Source organism: Aplysia californica, unplaced genomic scaffold, assembly GCF_000002075.1.
Source record: "Aplysia californica isolate F4 #8 unplaced genomic scaffold, AplCal3.0 scaffold00367, whole genome shotgun sequence".
In the NCBI taxonomy this organism is placed as follows: domain Eukaryota; kingdom Metazoa; phylum Mollusca; class Gastropoda; order Aplysiida; family Aplysiidae; genus Aplysia; species Aplysia californica.
Genome location: NW_004797637.1, coordinates 73,329 through 87,809, shown reverse-complemented (window position 1 = coordinate 87,809; position 14,481 = coordinate 73,329). Strand labels below are relative to the sequence as shown.

Below are 14,481 nucleotides of genomic sequence, written 5' to 3'. Positions count from 1 at the left end.
AGGAAAATTATATTCGGACTCTGAATTGAGTCAAGCATGACGTCCGTTCCCACTTCCGACCCTTGTTCCTAAATATTTCTAACATTTCGAACATTTTTTCGATTATAATGATAACAATTGAGACGTGAGCTTCAATATTCAGTTTACATGGTCTATAGATCTAAACTGGCCCTCCCTGCATCATTAGTACAGAACGATTAAGTTGAGCTGACCTTACCAGTGGCAAAGTTAACAATGTCGACCAATGAGAGCGCGTCGCGATCTCGCTCTCTCGCATTGCTAGGGGAAGAGGCGTTGGGAAGAGGCTATGCCTCAGCTGTCGGTTTTGTGCGATGTGATAAAAGAAAAGAACATTACAGAAAAACTGTAACACACAATAAAATGAAATTAAACATACGGAAAGACAGTTGGTGGTGGAAGTAATGATGATGCTGTAGTGGTGGTGGAAAGACCCTGAGTAGTCGGTTACCGTGTACTGAAACACTACCATTGGGTAGATCTAATGAGAGTGCAATCTTTTGACTTTTGACACAATTACACTATCCTAGTAGGCAACTCTAGTTCTAATTTACGTGAAATCCCCCGACAACTGTTCTATTATGTAACCTCCTTACACTCACATAACTCACTTAGAAGCTGAGTCCGAAGAAATAAAACATTTTTTTCGGACCCAAGTCTGAATAGATGAAACCCTTATTCGGACTCGAGTCCGAATAGATAATTATATTCGGACTCGAGTCCGAATATTATAGAGCTGACCAAAAATTATATATATATATGGAAAGGGGTAATTGGGGGTGGGGGTTTCAGGGGGGCTTTTTAACGTAATTTGATGTTCTTTAGGTTTGATACCTCTCGCTCGCTGCGTATCAAACATAGCCTATAGATCTAAATCTAGATCTAGGTCCAAATAAGTGGGGCACTGAAAAAGTGCCGATATGTGTCCTGAGTGGTCCTGGATTCCTGCATACTTTCATTCTCTCTGCTTTGTTGATGTTGATCTTCATGTCATAGTTACTTTCTTCGCTGAATCAGGTGGTGTGGTGTTGGACACTTTGTTCATCTTTGTGTGTCTGGCTTTGGTCATCAGCGAAGAGTAATTCGTTTAGGGCGTCTGGTTCTGTGTTGGTCTCTTTTTTGTAATTCTGTAAATATATATATTGTCATTTTATATATATATATATATATATATAAGTATAAGTAGTAGTGGTGATAAGACACAACCTTTCCTTACTCTGGATGTTATCTCGAACCATTCTGTGAGTCTCTTTGACGTTCTTACTGTATCCTGTTCTCGTAAATGGCACGGATGTTATCTACAAGCTGGCCTCTTATGTGGAATAATGTACATCACACAACTCTTCTGTTATAACTGTTAGGTACGTATCGGGATTTAGACAGTACCTTTCTTCTACTCAGTAGTCACTTTTCGGTTACAATGTACTAGAAGACTATAATAAAACCAAAGAGCCTTTTCAGACGTGCGTTTCTTCACTCTCTCTATATCTGTTTGTACCCACAAACCGAACAATATTACATGGTGGCAGCGGTTGAAAACGGTATATAAGTGTCATTTCTTTACTTTTTGAATCATGGCTGAACACGACACGGATGTTAACATTCAACAGGCCGGTGAAACAACAGTTCATCGCCGCGTGTCTCTACCCCCGCCGAAGCCCTTTGATGGGAAGGCAGAATCGTGGCCTCGTTGGAGACAACGTTTCAACAGGTTTCGTTCGTGCACGGGTCTGCAGAACAAGTCGCAGTCAGAGCAGGTCAGTACTCTATTGTACACTATGGGGGAGGTAGCCGACGACATCCTCACGACTTTGGTAGTCGAGGAAAGCACCTCTACATACACAGAAGTGATAGAGGCGTTTGACACTCACTTTGATGCACGCAAAAATATCATTTTCGCTCGTGCAAAATTCAACAAACGCACTCAGTTACCGGGAGAGAGTGTCGATATATTCATCCAAGACTTGCACAGGCTCGCAGATGACTGTGGCTATGGAGCCCTCAAAGATGAGCTCATAAGAGACAGAATCGTTGTCGGAGTAAGGGACGATGACCTGTCCAAACAGCTCCAATTGAAGCTCAAACTCACCCTCAGCGAGGCTATACAAATAAGCCGACAAGCTGAAGCTCGTGATGAAAGCCAGACACTTGTACGACCTCGAGTTGAGCTAGTCACAACAAAACCACACAACATGCGTAGTGCGTCAAGCGCTTCAAAGCCTCTGCACAAACCACACACAGGTTCCAAGAGACCTTGTGGATACTGTGGTCGCCTCCCTAGCCACAAACGAGACGCCTGCCCTGCCAAGTCGGCAGTCTGTGGTTCCTGTGGCAAGAGAGGCCACTATAAAGCAGTTTGCCGTAGTCACCCCAAAGTTCAGGAAGTCGGAATCAACTCCTACCACGTAGCTGAGGCCCCAGACTTTTTAGGTTCCATCACTGTGAACGAAGTCGACAGCCCAGATGAGTGGTCTGCTATCATCAAGTTGAATTCCGTCCCAACAAAGTTCAAGCTTGATACTGGTGCTGCGGTCTCTGTCATCGGAGACAGAAGTGTGGACACAAGTCAACCTCTCAATAGCTGCGGCAAAATTCTAAAAGGCCCTGGTGACACAACTCTGTCTACTCTTGGCACCTTTGAGGCTGATCTAAAGTTCAAAGAAAAAGCCATGAAGGAGACAATATTCGTTGTAAAAGACCAGCCACATGCCCTACTCAGCAGGTCAGCTTGTGTAAAGCTGGGTCTCATTGCCAGACTCAATGCAGTCCACGAGACATCATCTGATTTCAAACGAGAGTTCCCTGATGTCTTCAAAGGACTAGGACAACTGAAAGACCCATACACGATCAAGCTACAAGAAGGCGCTGATCCTGTGTGCTTGTACACAGCACGAAAAGTCGCACACCCTCTACTGCCAAAAGTCAAGACTGAAATTGACCGAATGCTGGCTGAAGGCGTGATCTCACCCGTAACTGAGCCCACAGAATGGTGTTCCGGTATGGTTGTTGTGCCAAAGAGAAACGGCTCAGTGAGAATATGCGTGGACCTCACCAGTCTAAACAAGGCAGTGCGACGAGAAGTCCATCCTCTGGCATCCGTAGACGAACAGCTTGCCAAGCTTGCAGGGTCTACGGTATTCACGAAGTTGGATGCGACGAGCGGGTTCTGGCAAATCCCTCTCGATCCAGACTCCAGAAGGTACACTACCTTCATAACACCGTTTGGGAGATTCTGCTTTAACCGTCTTCCCTTCGGCATATCCTCAGCCCCAGAAATCTTCCAGAGGAAAATGTGTAACATTCTGGACGGCCTTCCAGGTGTCATTTGTCACATAGATGACATTCTCATTCATGCACCTGATCAGGACACTCACAATAAGCGAGTTAGACAAGTTCTTCAGCGTCTCCAGAGAGCTAAGATCACTCTAAACGACAAGTGTGAATTTTCACAGCCATCAATCAAGTTTCTCGGGCACATTGTGAACAACACAGGCCTCAAGGTAGATCCAGCAAAAGTGGACGCCATTCGAAAGTTCCCTCAGCCCAAGAACGTCACTGAGTTACAACGCTTTCTGGGTATGGTGAACCAGATGGCAAAATTCTCTCCTAACTTGGCTACTGCAACTGAACCTTTGCGAGCATTGCTCAAAAAAGACTCATTGTGGACCTGGGGAGAACATCAAGAGGCATCTTTTCAATGCACCAAAGATGGCCTCACCACAACACCAATACTGGCACACTACTCGCCTGACCGGGAGACTATCGTTGCTGCAGATGCTTCCATGTCTGGCCTCGGGGCAGTACTTCTACAAATACAAGATGATGGTTCTCGCAGACCTGTCAGCTGCATCTCACGAGCTCTGACTGATGCAGAAAAGAATTACGCTGTCATCGAGAAGGAAGCCCTAGCAGCAACATGGGCATCAGAACGCTTCAGTGAATACATCCTTGGAAAGCAGTATACGCTGGAGACTGATCATAAAACCCTTGGTCCCTCTCCTCTCTACCAAGGAACTCCACAAAATGCCACCAAGGATCCAACCCGTCTGAGGCTGATGCGATTTTCACCAAATGTGCTGCATGTTTCAGGAAAGCATCAGATCACTGAGGACGCACTTTCTCGTGCTCCGACAAATCTGCCCTCAGATGCTGAAGCACTCTTCGTTGACGAAGTGGCAGACTTCGCTCAACAGGCTATTGACAGCCTCCCTGCTTCACCACAGAAAATTCAAAATATCATTTCACAGCAGAAGAGCGACCCAGAAACGTCGGAAGTCCGGACATACTGTACCAGAGGCTGGCCAGCATACATGCCTGAAAATCCACTTCTGAAACAGTACTGGACTAATCGTCACCATTTCAGCATTGTGGATGATATCCTTTTGTTTGACGATCGTCTCGTCATTCCACGGGATTTGAGAATGGACATTCTCAGTCGACTCCACGAAAGCCATCTTGGCATCACGAAGTGCCGAGCTCTAGCTCAAACTTCAGTCTGGTGGCCCAACATCACCAGTCAGATCGAGGACATGGTGAAGAAGTGCAACACTTGTGCAAAACTTCGACCTGTCCAGAAGGAACCTCTGCTCCCTTCCTCGTTTCCAGACCGACCTTGGTCTCGATTGGCCATGGATCTGTTTGACCTGAAAGGTCAGACCTACATCGTCGTGGTCGACTATTACTCTCGTTGGGTAGAGCTACGCTTACTCGAACAGCTGAACAGCGTATTCGTTATCAACAAACTCAAGTCCATCTTTGCCACTCATGGCATCCCAGAGACAGTCGTGTCCGACAATGGCCCTCAGTTTTCAAGCGCCAGCTTCCCAGCTTTTGCAAAAGAGTTTGGTTTCATTCACGTCACCAGCTCTCCGAGATATCCTCAGAGCAATGGAGAGGCAGAAAGAGCAGTGCAAACAGTGAAGCTTCTCCTCAAGAAAGCCAACGACCCGTACACTGCCCTCCTGCTATACCGGGCTACTCCTTTACAAAACGGGTATGCCCCAAGTGAGCTCCTCATGGGAAGGGAACTCCAAACCAAAGTTCCCATTATGCAGGACAACTTACACCCAAGTTATGTTGATCTACCCTCTATTCGTCAAAGGGAGGAGAAGAGGAAAGAGATCATGCGTTTGCAATACAACAAGAGACACGGTGTCAAATCTCTTCCAGAACTTTGCCCCGGTGATTATGTCCACATTCGAGACCTAGGCCGACCGGGCATCGTTAACAACAGACACCCCAATCCGCGCTCCTACACAGTGACCACTGAAAAAGGGAGCACCGTCCGCCGTAACAGAAGTCATCTCGTGGCTACCCCAGAGCCTACTACAACACAAGAGCCCGGAGACAACACACCGTCTTCGACACGGCAACCTGATACCCCAAGCCCTGCTCGGGAGTCAGCGCAAACGCCGGCGGCCCCAGTGCAGACACCACGGGTCAGCCGTTACGGCAGAAAAATCAGAGTACCAACGAGACTAGACCTGTGACCCAGTGACTGTGTGACCTATATTTAGCTCTGTGCTTTAAATTCTAATCTAAGTCTCAAGAACTCTTTAATTAAGTGTTGTAAACAAGTGAATAATTAAGTGTTGTAAACAAGTGAAACTTATAGAGATCTATTAAAATAGATGATTAAGTACTAGGACAATAACTTCGGGGGGAGATGTGGAATAATGTACATCACACAACTCGTCTGTTATAACTGTTAGGTACGTATCGGGATTTAGACAGTACCTTTCTTCTACTCAGTAGTCACTTTTCGGTTACAATGTACTAGAAGACTATAATAAAACCAAAGAGCCTTTTCAGACGTGCGTTTCTTCACTCTCTCTATATCTGTTTGTACCCACAAACCGAACAATATTACATCTTACACTGTAGTTTTTTTTCCACAGCTTGTTTCTGTTCACTCTGTCGAGCGCTTTCTCTTGGTCGACAAATACTATGTTTAGAAAGTTCCCTGTTGTGTTCTATTACCCTTTTGCACATTTGTTGTAGGGCAAACATTGCGTCGGTGAATCCTCTTCATTTTTTAAATCCCATTTGGGCCTCACTCAGAAATTGTTCAACTTTTTGTCTAATTGTTCGCCATTCCAATATCTTGGCGAACATCTTGCCCACATGGCTTAGCAGTGAAATGCCTCTATACATTTCGCAGTCTCTCTTACGTAAGGCTGTAGAAAGAATCAGGAGCCCAGAGGAGGGGGGGCAAAGGAGATGAGGGAGTGGGGACAGAAAGAGGAGACGAAAGCAGACGACAGAACATTGCTAGAGAGCAGGAAAGGATCGAGGTGAAAGGAGACAAATTTAGAGAAGAAGATGTTTCGGTCACTACCCGGATTCGAACCCGGGACCTTTGAATGAGAGGCCAACACCGTAACCTCAAGGCCACGAGAGCCCCCTCCAATTTGTTTACTAAATTATAATATATAGCCTAATTCATAATTAGACCTAGATTCTAGATCTATGTCTAATTTGCCTGTATTAACATAATCATGATAATGTGAATTGATTACCGATGTGAGTGGTGCGAAGCATCACTTTGTGTTGCAGGAGACCAGCGCGAGTTCAATTTCCGAATGGGGAGAATTTTGTTATTGGTCTTTCTGCTTAAATTTTGTGTCCCTGACAGGCGAGTAGGAATGGAGAAGCCCGCTATTGAGGCTGCCATTTCACATGGAGGAAAAATATATGTTTCAACTCAATGTTCTTTGATGAGAGGATTTATTACAACTGACTTGCTCAGGACACATATATATATCATATATGCCACACAAGAGTAGTGAGTGGAAGTTCACCAAAACAATAATAAAGAAGAATTAAGTTTTCAACAAGGAAGAGGGTACTAATATCATCAAGAGAAATAACTAAGAATAATCATACAAAAAGATAATACATACTATTAATAATAAATTCAGTTAATTCCCCTTGACCATAATAATGTGATTTTTATTCTAACACCCGCTTCCAAAATATGATCTAAATTGTGTTGATGGGGGTGTAAAAACACATACGATTTAAAAAGAAATTATTTTGATATTTTTGTGCATCAATCTATAATAAGATAAAGGTCTTACACTTTGTAAAGTTTTGTCGTAACGTTTTGTCATTTTGATATAGATTTAGATCTATATATAATATTAGTTTAGGGGACTGTTTAGAATTATTAGTATGTGGTTCTGTCTGTACAATAATGTCGTTATGTTCCATCTAGATCACTAAGATCAGGCGATCAGTATCTTTTAAGAGTTCCTAGAAAAGGGGGTAAAAAATTAGCTGAAAGATCGTTCGCCCACCTTGCTCCATCAGTTTGGAAATCTCTTCCCCAATCCTTGAGACATACAACATCTGAGTCTAAATTTAAGAAATCTTTAAAGACACATTTAATGACGTCATTTTTATGTCAGTAGATTCATGTTCAGTACAATGTTATGTAAATGACTATGTATCCATTTATGTATTTTGTGAATTGCATTGTGTATATTATATTTTATGCTCATTTCGTGACGATGTGTAAGCGTGTGTGTGTGATAAGCAAGTAAATGTGTGTGTGTGTGTGTGTGCGTGTGTGTGTGTGTGTGTGTGTGTGTGTGTGTGTGTGTGTGTGTGTGTGGCGTACATGTGTGTGCACATGTGTGCGTGTTATGTGTTCATGAGTGTGTATGTGTGTATATGTGTGTGTGTTTGTGTGTGTGTGTATAAATGTGTGTATTTGTGTGTACGTGCGTGTGTCGCGCTCGTGAATATTGTTGGTACATGCAATTATGTAAAGCGCCTAGAGCTGTGTTTACACGGGAGTGGGCGCTATAGAAATGATCTCCATTATTATTATTATTATATAATTACTCATAGCTAGGCCTTCATGTAATAGGTAGTCCAGCTCAAATCTAGGGCAATTAGTGCTAAAAAAAATACTGATAGTATAATTTTTATTTATTATATAATGTATAGAACAGTGGGAACTACACTGACAGGCCAGCAGAATATATCATAATATTCCTCGAGCAATTCTGACACAATATAGGGCCTATTGTTTAGTTTGAGAACAAGATTTACAGCTCTTTTAACACAAATATATCAAGTGTAAGTGCTGGCACTATTTTATCAAAGTTTTAACAAAGATAAATATTTTATGCTTGACTGAAAGTATGAAATTCAAGTTTGATCACTTTCCCAACACACTCAGAGAGTCTGTTTTGTTTCTAAAGATGAAGTTCTCCTCACTTGGGTTGGAGAAATCAAAGTTCTATACAGGGATGTGCCTCCCTTGATGTGTTCTTTGACTGACGACATGAAGAGCATGAAAGTTCTAGAGGTGAGTGTAGGAGTTCTAGAGGTACGTGTAGGAGTAAGTTAGTTCTAGAGGTACGTGTAGGAGTTCTAGAGGTACTTGTAGGAGTTCTAGAGGTAAGTGTAGGAGTAAGTTAGTTCTAGAGAAAGATAGGAAGTTTCTTACCATCTGGAGTATATGGCTGCTGTTGAAATACATTAAACATTAATGCCTGTATTGCTGGTGATTTTCAAAATTACGCAATATATCATTTGAATATATAATTCTAAAAGTCTTTGATAAATGTAATTCTATGTCATATCTACATGTATTTTTTACTATTCCTGTACAGTCACAAGAAAAATTCCCAACCGGAACAATAAAGTATCTTATCTGATCAAACTTCTACAATTACTAGAGCTGGGCGAAGAATCCATTCCGGAACCGATTACCACGATTAATGCTGAAGAAAGGTTCCGACTCCTTTTTACGTAAACCAACAGTTATCAGCTACTTTAATCACAAAAATCTTCTTTTTTTTGTTAAGAATTTATTGTTGAAAAATAAAAGTTAATGCTTTGTAGTGTTCCGGAATCAAGGTCATCCTAAATCTTGAAGATGTTTTGATAACCACAGGAAGAAATTATATCATTAGAAAGTAAGTAATTGGGTTCGGAGTCGAGTCCTACGATTCCTAGCTTTCAATAATCGCGAACCTAGCCGCCCAGCACTAACAATTACCCAATACCATCAGAATCTGAACATCTCAGCGGCAACTGGCCAAGGTAACCTAGTGGTTGTTCTTGTATTTGAAGTTGTGGTCAAGGTGGGGTGGGGCAGGGAGGGTGGGTTGGTTAACCTGACCATCAATGATTTATTTATAGAGGAACCAGAGGGAGGGTTCATGGTTCTTGGGCATTTTATTGCTGGAAACATTTCCTTTTCATATTAAAAAAAAAGTATGATCTTTATTTCTTTTGTTTCAGTTTGTGCGGTTTTTACGCAGCCATCAACATTTCACTACTGTGGTTGGCGACCTGTCGGAACAGGACACTGCCTTATTTCTTTTCTGCCCAGGTAAACTAAAGACACCTTTAGAAATTGATGTAGTTTCCTGTGCAAGAGTCGTATATATATGTAGCCTACATATCGAATTTTATCTGATTCTCTTCTCAACTTCAAAATTAGATTTAAAAATGGCCGCCATGGCCTAAATTGTATTACAGTCGTAAAAGTCACACACAAATGGACTGTTCGTAAATTTAGGCAATCGCAACATGTTTATGTCAACTTTATGAGTGCGGTTCATATATTATATGTGTGTGTGAGAGTGTGTGTGTGAGTGTGTGTGTGAGTGTGTGTGTGTGTGTGTGTGTGTGTGTGTATCTCTGTGTGTATGTGTGTGTGTGTGTGTGTGTGTGTGTGTATAATATATTAGCACCTTTCCTCCTCGACAATGAGTGGCCATCATAGATAATTTCAACTGTATACACACACGCACACGCACACACACACACACACACACACACACACACACGCGTGCACACACACACTCACACTCTCATATAATATACTTACAAACAGCTCACTTTTTAAATAATCTAAATATTGTTGGCCAGTCTATAAAACACCCACGCTGAATCAAGGGAGACGTGTGCACTCCCGGAAACATTTTCTAAACGAATTACTTTTACTTACTTTGAGATAATCGTGCAAGAAGTTCGTATGTAAATAGGATGTACTAAGGGTGAATTTGTTGATTTTTTTCTGAAAAATGGGTCTCTGTGGCAGCCATCTTGGACTTTCAAACCAGTTTCTTAGTGCACCTGAATTTCATAGAAAATATTGAAATGACAGCCTGAAATTTGCCTCAAAAGTGCAAACCTATGAACTGTGGATCTATAGGATTTTTACTTCTCTTTAAAAATAAAAAAGTGAACCCAAAGTCAATGGATCCTGAGAGTCAGTTGACGAAACTTTGGGGTTTGTTACAAAAAATTTGAATATTTCCACAAGTTACCAATAGTTCCCAATTTCCTCATGCAGATCCCCAGAGTAGATCTGAAAGCTCTTGTACATGTATGCCGAATTTGAAGCTTCTGGCTTCAGTAGGATTTGTAAACTCCTTGCACTAAGGAGGTCACGTATGTTAAAAAGCAGATTTTGAGAAAAACAGAAAAAACTGGAATTTTGTCAAGGATTTTTAGTTCCATATGTGAGGCATGCTGACAAAATGAGTTACTTCTCGCAATCCACAAATGGAGATATTGTCCAAAAATTGACATGAAGGTCAAATCTGTAGATTTTCTATTGATGCCATATTCTTTAACTGTAACATGCCTTTTTTATGTCATACTTTTATACATTGTCAAAACTTCACTTTTATGTATAGATATCTACTTCCATATGACTCGAAACCGAGAAGTAACTCATTTTGTCAGCACCCTTCACATATGCACTTTTCAAACGCCGTTATAGGTCAGTCAGGGTGTGTTTTCAATAGTTTGGACATTGTGACCCGATGAAACAGATAACAGATGTCAAAGGACGTTTATCCGTGAAAAACAAAAAATCGACATTTTGAAAAGTTCTATAAATATTCTCTGGGATTGCTGACCAGGGTCTTCCCTTAAACAGTAATCAATCAATAACACGTAGTAAACAATGTTGCACGTGTGGATGGTTTGCAGGAAACGGGGTTGAGGCGATGCATCGAAACTCCAGACTTGGGAACTACTCAGACTCCTTCACAAAGGCAAACTACGTCGCCATATCACACAAAGAGTAAGTTCTCCTGTTTGTTCCTGTCTTTTTTTACCTTCCTTTTAAAAATCTTTTTTTCTCATTCTTTTGACTCTTTTACACACTATATTACACGTCATGCACATAAAGTGGCACATTGTCCTCAAGCAGATTTTGGAAAACTAGTAACTGTTGAATATCAAGGTATTATGTGTTATTACATATTTTTACTGTCATTAACTGGTCATTAACCAAATTCATCTAATGTAAAAATTTTACCGAGCTCAAAATACACAATGTATATATATATATATATATATATATGTATATATATATATATATATATATATAGGTCTGGTTGCATCTAGCGAAGTTTACTGTTATATATATACATGTACCGTGTTGCAGAAGTTCTGTCATACCTTCTTTAGAGTACTTGTTTACTATTCAACATAGCCTAGAGACATTTTTTGTTGTTGTTTTTTTTTTAGTAAGTGTTTTACGGCGCTCGCAACTGCATAAGGTCATATGAGCGCGCGGGACATACCTAATACTTTTAGTTGGTAGGAAATTTTAAATATTGCCCGGGTGGCAGCCGAAACCTACTCTTGTCAATTTTAGACCACAAAGGGATCTTTAATGTGCGTAACTTGCGCACGGGCCGTCCGAGATTTTCCGCCCTTGTCCGAGAAGGCTAGGTGTAAATCTTTCCTACCTGAAGATCAGGGGTGTGGCAGAAAGACAGCAGTAAGGAGGAGCCAAGGAGTAGCAGTAGAAAGGCTGCAGAAAGAGTCAGGAGCCCAGAGGGGATGGGAGCACAACAAGCGGCCCGGGCGTGGAAGTTCATATATACCAACCCGTCACAGGGATTTTTTTCCCTGGCTGCACATGGGAAACACTGGATACAGCGACAAAGCACAGCTGATTAAATCCTGTCAATTCTTTGCCATATCGACAGACCGAAGGGCCAGAACCCAAATGGCCACTGATCGGAAAAGTAAAGTAAAGTAAAGTTCCCTGGCTGCTGATCAATATTACAAAGATAAACTAGTCTTGACAAAGATCTACGTAAGGAATTGTGCACTGGACCGTAGAATCAAACCTTACCGTACGCTAGGCTCTACACAGCAACATAACATGTGCTGATATGCTTCTCTTTACATGTACTCATTATAGTGCTGATATGCTTCTCTTTACATGTACTCATTATAGTGCTGATATGCTTCTCTCTCTCTCTCTTGCCGTTTTTAACTCCCAGTGGAGCACAGGCCATCAACAACATTACTCCAGCGAAGCCTGTCCTAAGCATCTTTTCCTATCTGTTTCCATTCTCTCCTCTCCTCGGTGATGAAGGCCTTCCATCTTCCAGAACTGGCGGTCGTATTGTTTTTGCTGTTGATGTTTTTGTAGCTGCTTTTTGTTTTACGGGAAAGGGCTGCTAGCTAACCCTTTGCCCAACCGACCTTAGTCGCCTTCTACGACATGCGCGGTACGGATACAGTGGTCCTATTCTTTGTTCCCCTGTCTCTTGGACAGGGCCCCGAGAACCACACGGGTGTGCTTCTCTTTACTTGTACTAAAAACTCAAAGCTCTTCAACTCAAGATAAGTACTTTAATTTTATCTACTCATGCTCACTTATTTCAATTCCACAGCTTGTATTTTTAAAATACCTCTAAAATTCCTCTTTCTCATTCTGTTATTTTCTTTCTCATCACCAGTCTCATCAATGAACGTCAAGCAGATGCCATCACTAACATCAACCTGAAGGAACAGCACGCCCAGTCGTAGAGAGTTCATATCTTATCGCCGACACATCACGTATTAAATATCATCATCTGTGAGGGAGCCATTTGAAAAAACAAAACGAATAACAAACTTCACAACATTAAACCCAAACTGAGACGGCGAAATCTTTCAGACCTGTCCGGAAGAGACGAAGTTATTTTTACTCGATTACGCATCGGACACATGGCCCTGGCCCACAAATGCCTCCTTCAGGCAGATGAGAAGCCGTTCTGTGTCGGATGTGACACAGATTTTACCATTAGACTCATTTTAACCGAATGTCTAGACTTCGGAGAGATCCGAAGGAAATATTTTAAAAGCAAAAAATTGCAAGATATTTTTTCCATCGTTGTTCCCATCAGAATTTTAGATTTTATGAAGGCCATTGGCCTTTATGGGAAATTATAAAGTGAAATAAAATTGTTAAAAATTTTTATGTTATTTAGGAAAGTTGTTTTAGATTGAAAATATGTACTGTGTGGGGAAAGAGTAAGATAGACAAACAGAAACAACAGAGGGAAAAGGAAGGAGGACCCCTATCAGTTATGCCGTCCAACCACCTGCCATATAACTAGCATCTGCGTTTGTCGCGGCCGCGACCCGAGAATCGCGGCTGTGATTTTTGGCATTTTTTGGTCTGCGAATCGCGGCCGCGATTTTTTTACATTTTTCCAAAAACCACACCGCCGGGGAATAAAAAATAGAAAAAAAAACGGGGTATAAAAAATGAAAAAGCAAAAAAAAAGAAGAAAAATAATAATAATAATAAATAAATAGCATTTGTATAGCGCATAACCCCGCTCAACAGCAAGCTCTATGCGCTTTACACTATATTATTACCCCAGCAGACCATAGAACATTCCGAAACATTCTCAGCTTCCTGGGAAGCATACAGTGCAAGCAGCTGATTAAGCACTCAAACACTAACAAACTGACAAGATCTTTCGCTGTCTATAGCCGGGTACCCATTCCCACCTGGGTGAAGTGAGGAAAATTCGTGTAAAGTGCCTTTCCCAAGGACACAACGTCGGGTCCCTGACGGGATTCGAACCCACGACCTTACGGTTGCGAGTCCGAGAGCCTAACCACTAGGCCACCGACCTCTTTACTTTTAGAAAGAAAGTTGATAAAACTTCCACTTCACGTCTTCTCTTTCTTACTTGCTGACCCCAGGTTTATTTGTTATTTTCATGTGAATAAAAGTCTTGTACATTACATACTATTTATATTGCTGTTTCTTTTTTAATTTGTCTCTCTTATTTTCTTGATATTGTTCTGATGTGTTTTTTATTTTTAGCGTTTATCGTAATGTCAATATCATTTAATCTGATGTTGTTCCTACCTTTTTAAAAAAATAAGATAAGATAAGATGGTACTTTATTATCCCAGAGGGAAATTTTCCTTGGCTGTACAGGACCGTAAAAACACATGCAGAGGTATACATTAAAAAAATTTTAATCATATATATTACTCTCATTAAAATTCAATATGAAAGGAGAAGTAAAGCTGACAAAATGTACATTTACATCAAATGCATCATTCAACCACATGCAGGAATTTAAATACTAGACCTTTGGAGTTATATACAGATACATACTCTAAGAGCAACACACATCTATACTCATTCTGACAAAAGCCTTATGCTAGATGGTAAAAAAACTT

The 14,481-nt window shown here is 41.3% G+C and overlaps 1 protein-coding gene across 1 annotated transcript in view; it reads left to right on the top strand.

Annotated features, from left to right (window-relative positions):
* The window catches only part of LOC118478104, a 14,311-nt gene extending 1,392 nt beyond the window's left edge, over positions 1 to 12,919 (top strand). The window contains exons 2-5 of the mRNA XM_035971050.1: positions 8,229 to 8,335; positions 9,277 to 9,367; positions 10,981 to 11,074; positions 12,753 to 12,919. Coding sequence (XP_035826943.1) covers positions 8,229 to 8,335; positions 9,277 to 9,367; positions 10,981 to 11,074; positions 12,753 to 12,822 — 362 coding nt within the window. The 3' untranslated portion in view covers positions 12,823 to 12,919. The remainder of the gene's footprint in view (positions 1 to 8,228; positions 8,336 to 9,276; positions 9,368 to 10,980; positions 11,075 to 12,752) is intronic.
* The last annotated feature ends 1,562 nt before the right edge of the window (positions 12,920 to 14,481 follow it).